Source organism: Aplysia californica, unplaced genomic scaffold, assembly GCF_000002075.1.
Source record: "Aplysia californica isolate F4 #8 unplaced genomic scaffold, AplCal3.0 scaffold00489, whole genome shotgun sequence".
Taxonomy (NCBI): domain Eukaryota; kingdom Metazoa; phylum Mollusca; class Gastropoda; order Aplysiida; family Aplysiidae; genus Aplysia; species Aplysia californica.
In genome coordinates this window covers 595741-604113 of record NW_004797759.1, presented here as the reverse complement: position 1 = coordinate 604113, position 8373 = coordinate 595741, and the positions used below count along the sequence as shown (strand labels likewise).

General features: G+C 38.0%; 1 protein-coding gene across 1 annotated transcript in view; it reads right to left on the bottom strand.

Annotated features, from left to right (window-relative positions):
- Positions 1 to 8373, bottom strand: part of LOC101863532 — a gene marked incomplete at its 3' end in the record, with an annotated part of 13484 nt that overhangs the window by 2689 nt on the left and 2422 nt on the right. The window contains 5 exon segments of the mRNA XM_005105736.3: positions 599 to 709; positions 1791 to 1986; positions 3188 to 3277; positions 4019 to 4161; positions 7434 to 7568. Coding sequence (XP_005105793.3) covers positions 599 to 709; positions 1791 to 1986; positions 3188 to 3277; positions 4019 to 4161; positions 7434 to 7568 — 675 coding nt within the window.

Genomic DNA, 8373 nt, shown 5'->3' with positions numbered 1-8373 from the left:
TTATTATTATTATCATCTCCATGATTACTGATAAAGAGGAAAGAGAAGGAAAGGAAGGCCAAAAAATATTTGGAGGAGCTTAAGCTTTGGGTTTCGGCTAACCAGACAATATTATGTGCTTGCAAGGTTTTCAAATTGTTAAATAGAAAAAAACAACAACTGAAATTTATAATAAAATTACAAAGCTGTTGTCAGTAGCCTTATCGTTTGCCTTCTGCTGATAGGACAAAAGGTAATTGGAAATAATAATATTATAATTAGCCATTTTACTTATTATTTAACCCTTCCAGCCTCAGCCATTTGTGTGCACTCTCTAAAACTAGTCCCAGTCAATACAGCATTATTTCAGAAAAAGAGGCATGCATTCTAAAAAGTGATGTAGTATCTTTGTAATGAGTTTAAATAATAACATGTAACAATGTTTAAAGGTAAATGAACAAGCATTATGAAAATTAAAGTTTAATTAGGTTCGCTAATTTTAAAGAAACGCAAATTCGGTTCCCCTCAAAACTGAGAATAAACGCTCTTGGGACGGAGGGAGGTAAAAGCGCTGAATGCTGAAAATATTCGCGCATGGGGCTGGAAGAGTTGATTTCACCTTGGTTCTTGGAGGCCAGGTAAGGACAGTTGTTGAAGACATTCTTGTCCACAAAGTGCTGAATGCTATAAGCGTCGGTCTTCACCACAACGAGACCTATTCCCACAGGACCTGGAATAAATATATTGTGAGGCATCGTGGTGAAATCAGGCACTCGTTAAAATAATGAAATCAAAGAAAACTGCATTTTTCTGGCCGCTTGACAATTTTCTTCGAATTTTCTCTTTTTTTTTGGGGGGGGGGGGTCAACAACTTACATGTCCTTTTAGAAACATATCTCAGGGTTGATTATTCTGAAAACTGTTGGAGGCACACACAAAAATGTAAAAATTCAGTTTCCTAGGTCTTTCAAGCTACGGGAATCACCAATCTTTGGCATCAATTTTTTCATTAATTTTACCTCTGAAACAAGGTGACCCCCACCTCCTTCAAGCATAAATATCTCGGCTTTTATTCCAGATAGATGGGTACATTTTTTTTATCAGAAAGTATCCAAATGAACAAGCTTTAAGATGATACCAATAACTCCACATACCCAAAAATTGACGAGCGTCTGATTCCACCGTGTTGAGTCACAATTGTAATTTGTAACTGTAAATGTGTTACGCTCCTATTAAGACATTTTCGATTATTTAGTAGCCTAGCTGCTTTGATTGGACTTTGCTGATTAGAAGCAATCCGGGCAGGTAGAGATATTATAACTTCCTACAATACAAATAGATAAAGGTTAATCTGTTTATAAAAAATTACATTAATGTAAATAAAAATTTTAAAACTCTCAAATTTAAAAAAAAGATAATGATAATAAGAATTATTATTATCATCATAATAATCGTTATTATTACTATTAAAATTTGATAATAATAATAATAATAATATAATAATAATAATAATAAAGATAATAATAATAATAATAATAATAATAATGACAATAATAACAACACAACAACAACAATAATAATAATAATAATGATGATAATAATGGTAGTAGTAGTAGTAGTAGTAGTAGTAGTAGTAGTAGTAGTAGTAGTAGTAGTAGTAGTAGTAGTAGTAGTAGTAGTAGTAGTAGTAGTAGTAGTAGTAGTAGTAGTAGTAGTAGTAGTAGTAGTAGTAGTAGTAAGATGATGATGATGAAAACCAATACATAAAAGGAAACCTATTTTGTCCGAGGACAGAAACCACAAATTCCTACCCTCTAATTCTTTTTCTCGAATCAAGTTGTCCAGGAGAAAGTGCCCGTCATTTTGTTTTATTTGCTGTAGGATTTGCTTCCGGAGGTCAGTGAGACCGATGATATCACTTCCGGTCCGTTGCCGGAAGAGGGCGTACACAAAGGGATTTCTCATGGTCCAGGCTGGATTGACGGGGCCCGAATGAGCGATCACTTCCTGTAAGGTTCCCAGAAGTGGTTGGGGTGTAAGGAGGGGGGGGGTTGTTGTTGCTTCTTTTTTTTCTCCAGTATTATACGGTGATAAATAATATCACTGACGGAATATATTATGCGGATGCGATGAAATTGAAATATTCAGCAGTTCTTAATGTCTCTGATTTGTCTGTTTTACGCCGTCATTATGAACATGAAGTCCACAAGACACGCAATGCGCCCGTGGATAACGTAATTTGATACCTGACACTGTTTTTGCAATAATATTAGTCTACCAAGACATCTTCCATTTGTGAGGCGTGCTGACAAAATGAGTTACTTCTCGCGATTCAAGAATGGAAATATCGTCTGAAAATCAACACTGGGGTCAGATTTATAGATATTCAGCTAATGCCATTTTGCTCAAGTCTACCGTGTCTTTTATTATTCCATACTAACAAATTGTACAAACCCCACCTATAAAGTTTATGTATCCATTTCCATACGGCTGAAATCCGAAAGAGGTACCTTATTTTGTCAGCACACCTCACATTTGTACATTGATTTCAAAAAGGCCTTTGAATGCATTTGGCACGATGCATTAAGGGGAAACAATGAAGAACTACAACATGGGCCAAAAGCTGGTAGAGTCGATCCAAAAGCTATATTTCAAAAAGTTACCAGTGCAGGCCTCACCGAAGGGAAAAACGAAAGAATGATTCCACACTACCGTCGATGTACACCAAGGTTGCCTGCTATCACCTACCCTGTTCAACATCTTCCTTGAACAATTTAATCATGACTGATGTTCTTGAAAATCAGCATACGAACACAGTCATCATCGGTGGACAAAGAGTTATGCATATAGCATATAATGTGTAAGTGTGGTGTGTCTTTTCCACTCTCTCTCTCTCTCTCTCTCTCTCTCTCTCTCTCTCTCTCTCTCTCTCTCTCTCTCTCTCTCTCTCTCTCTCTCTCTCTCGTGTGTGTGTGTGTGTGAGTGTGTGTGTGTGTGTGTGTGTGTGTGTAGGTGTTTATAGATGTGTGTTTGTGTGTGTGTGTGTGTGTGTGTAGACTGTATAGGTATGTGTGTGTGTGTGTGTGTGTGTGTGTGTGTGTGTGTGTGTGTGTGTGTGTGTGTGTGTGTGTGTGTGTGTGTGTGTATGTGTGTGTGTCTGTGTGTGCGTTTTCTTTAAAAAGAAGGACTAACATTTCTTCCACTATACCTGTCCTGTAGAAGCATCTCCCGACTTGATGTTGACCCAGAGCCCACCAAGACGCATGTGACCCGCGTCGTAAGCGACCAGTGTGTACGTCTGAAAATGGTGAAATGGCATAGGTTTTAACGCCGCTATTAACACTATTAAGTTATTTCAGAGACTTTAGCGTCCATCTCCGAAAGGACCGAGTCAAATGGGAAATTCGTGGATAGTGTTCTCAAGATCGGACCGAGCAAAGCAATTAATGGTTTACCTCGCCAGCAGTATAGCTGAACGTCACGGAAGGTTTGTGGTTCAAGATCCTCATGTCTTTTAACATACAGCAAACCAATTAATGGTTTGCCTCGCCAACTGTAGAGCTGAACGTGATGGAATGTTAGTGGTTCAAGACCCACGTGTCTTTTAAGATACAGCCAAGCAATTATTAATGACATACTTCTCCAGTGGGTATAGCTGAACGTGATGGAAGGTTAGTGGTTCAAAACCCACATGTCTTTTAACATACAGTAAAGCAATTAATTGTTTACCTCGCCAACATTATAGCTTACCGACATATCTATTAACGTACAGCAAAGCAATTAACGGTTTACCTCGCCAGCAGTATAGCTGAAGGTGATGGAAGGTTTGTGGTTCAAGACCCACATGTCTTTTAATATACAGCAAAGCAATTAATGGTTTACCTCGCCAGCAGTATAGCTGAGCCTTGATTGAATGTTTGTGGTTCAAGATCCACGACATATCTATTAATCTAGAGCAAAGCAATAAAGTTATGGTTTACCTCGCCAGCGGTATAGTTGACCGACATATTGACCTACAGCAAAGCAATTAATGGTTTACCTCGCCAACAGTATAGCTGAACGTGATGGAAGGTTTGTGGTTCAAGACCCACATGTCTGTGTAGATCGTGTGCGTGTTGTCCAAGTCCTTAGTGGAAACGTACTCCTCCACGTCATAGCGATGTCCGCAGGCCATGTACATTCCTGGATGTGTAATGGGTTAAAAAGTGTCACTCTGTGTGTACTATGCGCATTTACGTCTAAGCCACCTATATACAGTGCCAAAATCTAGAGCTTGGTCCTGGTAAACATTTTGAAGTCTCTTTTAGATGTTAACGGTGGATTCTCCTTCTAAAACAAGCAATTCAATCTCTGCTCTTTACCTCTAACAGACCTCCAAAAGAGTAGCCATTTTGATGTGACGTCATTCGGGTCAAAATTAAAGAAACATTAATTTTAACAATTTGGTTTCAAAAGTACGTGAGCAAGTACTTTTGAGCTGAATTTAATTAAATTTAATGCCAAAATGTGCAAAGTAGTGAACAACTTGCATTACATTTTTACTCCCCCTCGTATATGTGTTGGTGACACGGGGATCAGATGGGTGGTCACTGGGGTGTGTCCTTGAGCAAGACACGACAACCCTAGCTCAAAATACAGGGCGCTGCATGCACAGTGGCGACCGACAGCGGCTTTCCGGTAAACTATTCTGCATTTGTGTAATATTGTGTATTTATGTATGTATTTATGCATGTATTGATGTATGTACGTATTTATAATAATACGTATTTATGTATGTAAATGTATGTTTGTCATTGTAAACCAAAGTGCCCTTCCGGGACAAACAAAAGTGTACTTTATTTTATTTATTTTATGTTTTGTACTTCAGAGAGTAGCATATCTTTTGGTACTTTAGATAGTAGCATCTTTTTGTACTTCAGAGAGTAGCATCTTTTTGTACTTTAGATAGTAGCATCTTTTTGTACTTCAGAGAGTAGCATATCTTTTTGTACTTTAGATAGTAGCATCTTTTTGTACTTCAGAGAGTAGCATCTTTTTGTACTTTAGATAGTAGCATCTTTTTGTACTTCAGAGAGTAGCATCTTTTTGTACTTTAGATAGTAGCATCTTTTTGTACTTCAGATAGTAGCATCTTTTTGTACTTCAGAGAGTAGCATATCTTTTTGTACTTCAGAGAGTAGCATATCTTTTTGTACTTCAGAGAGTAGCATATCTTTTTGTACTTCAGAGAGTAGCATATCTTTTTGTACTTCAGAGAGTAGCATATCTTTTTGTACTTCAGAGAGTAGCATATCTTTTTGTACTTCAGGGAGTAGCATATCTTTTTGTACTTCAGAGAGTAGCATATCTTTTTGTACTTCAGAGAGTAGCATATCTTTATGTACTTCAGAGAGTAGCATATCTTTTTGTACTTTAGATAGTAGCATCTTTTTGTACTTCAGATAGTAGCATCCTTTTGTACTTCAGAGAGTAGCATCTTTTTGTACTTTAGATAGTAGCATCTTGTTGTACTTCAGAGACGAGCATCTTTTTGTACTTCAGATAGTAGCATATCTTTTTGTACTTCAGAGAGTAGCATATCCTTTTGTACTTCAGAGAGTAGCATATCTTTTTGTACTTCAGAGAGTAGCATCTTTTTGTACTTCAGATAGTAGCATATCTTTTTGTACTTCAGATAGTAGCATATCTTTTTGTACTTCAGAGAGTAGCATATCTTTTTGTACTTCAGAGAGTAGCATATCTTTTTGTACTTCAGATAGTAGCATATCTTTTTGTACTTCAGAGAGTAGCATATCTTTTTGTACTTCAGAGAGTAGCATATCTTTTTGTACTTTAGAGAGTAGCATATCTTTTTGTACTTCAGAGAGTAGCATATCTTTTTGTACTTTAGAGAGTAGCATATCTTTTTGTACTTCAGAGAGTAGCATATCTTTTTGTACTTCAGAGAGTAGCATAATATCTTTTTGTACTTCAGAGAGTAGCATATCTTTTTGTACTTCAGAGAGTAGCATATCTTTTTGTACTTCAGAGAGTAGCATATCTTTTTGTACTTCAGATAGTAGCATATCATTTTGTACTTCAGAGAGTAGCATATCTTTTTGTACTTCAGAGAGTAGCATAATATCTTTTTGTACTTCAGAGAGTAGCATAATATCTTTTTGTACTTCAGAGAGTAGCATAATAAAAATTATCTTTTTGTACTTCAGAGAGTAGCATTAAAAAAATTATCTTTTTGTACTTCAGAGGGTAGCATATCCTTTTGTACTTCAGAGAGTAGCATCTTTTTGTACTTCAGAGAGTAGCATCTTTTTGTACTTCAGAGAGTAGCATCTTTTTGTACTTCAGAGAGTAGCATCTTTTTGTACTTCAGAGGGTAGCATATATTTTTGTACTTTAGATAGTAGCATATCTTTTTGTACTTCAGAGGGTAGCATATCTTTTTGTACTTCAGAGAGTAGCATCTTTTTGTACTTCAGATAGTAGCATATCTTTTTGTACTTCAGTGGGAAGCCTATTTCTACACACACACATACACACACACACACACACACACACACACACACACACACACACACACACACACACACACGCACACTGTTGTAATCATATCTTGTTTCTGTTTTCATTGATACAATTGGTTTTGCTGCTGTTGCTGCTGCTGCTGCTGCTGCTGCTGCTGCTGCTGCTGTTGCTGCTGCTGCTGCTGCTGCTGTCGTTTTCGTTGAAACAACAGTGAGAAAATATTGGACTATACGTTTTTATTGGGTTGTTGCCCCTAAGTGAACCTGGAACTGAACATAATATGACGTTAGCCCGATGTTAAAGTTAAAGATTTATTTAAGTCCAAAAATTTTATTTAAAAGAAAATTAAGTATGTCTTTTTTTTTGTTTTATCGGTTGCATCTACTCAAAAAACATTTTGTCAAAATTCAAATTCATTATCTTGAAGAAAAATCTTTTACAAATTATAACATTATTATTATTTGTAAAAACTTATTATCTAAATTCACCATTCCCCCAGCCCCCCCACCCCCCACACACACACACATACACACACATTGTGAAAGGATTATGAAACGTTTTTTTCCCGATCTCCCACCCCCCCCCCCCCCCCCCCAATAGTTTGGAGGCTCAGTACATTTTAGCAATTCTTTTTATTGCCGACCATGAGACCAAACGGCTGCCATAGTAGCACACATTAACCTTATCCATACGTTGTGTTTTACTATCGTATACATACGACGTGGGGAACTCTGTACTACCACTTTTCAAAGAGGAAATTTATTCGTTAATCTGATCCGTACGCTTTGCATAACAGTCTGTCAAAATGATTTTCTGAGAAATACAGAAAGTTTCAAAGAGATCTTCGCTCTAGAAGTATTCTAAAATGTGAAGAATACAACCCCGGAGGTACAAAATGACCCCAGGCGTACGGATAGGGTTCAAAGGTTCACCTTTAGGCGTATTGTATCGAATGTGTAAGAACTGCTCCACTGTCTCAGCGGAGAAGTTGCCATCCTTTATGTTGAGGAGCCGGGAAGCAATCGTCTGCCTGTCTGGGGCCATGTTCATGCACAGAAAACTGCCATCTGGAAGAGAAAATGGTGAAATGGTATAGGTTTAACGCCCCTATATACACAATTAGGTTATTTAAGAGACGGAGCCTCCGAGTTTAACGTCCGTCTCCGAAAGGACCGAGCCAAGTGGGAAATTCGTGCAAAGTGCCTTTCCCAAGGACACAACGTCGGGTCGAACTGACGTTCGAACCCCCGGCCCGCAATCTCACAATTACGAGTCCGCCTGCCTAACCACTAGGCCACCGACGCCACTCATCTGGAGGGGGAAATAATAAAGTAAAAAAAAAAAAATAGTATAGGGTCTTAAGGCGCTCGCAACTGCATAAGGTCATATGGGCGCCAAAAATAATAAAGGAAGCAGATTTATTTAATAAGCGGTGTAGAGAAGAGGACAGTATGCATCATGATATGCAGTACGTCAGAACTATGTGAGTGGGGAAAAAGCAAGTAGAGTGGAGTCCGCCGAAATCGAACAATGTTAATCCGAACAAAGCGGTAAACCGAAAGAGAATGAAATCCCCGATTTTTTTTTTCTTGTTTATATGAGCAGTCTTTCATTCTAAAGCGAGAACCCGGCTGATCCGGAAAAAAATATCATCCCATCTCATCTCATCTCATCTAATCTCATCTCATACCATCTCATCTCATCCCATCTCATCTCATCTCATCCCATCTCATCTCATCTCATCCCATCTCATCTCATCTCATACCATCTCATCTCATCTCATCTCATCTCATCTCATCCCATCCCATCTCATCTCATCTCATCTCATCTCATCTCATCCCATCTCATCTCATCTCATCCCATCTCATCTCA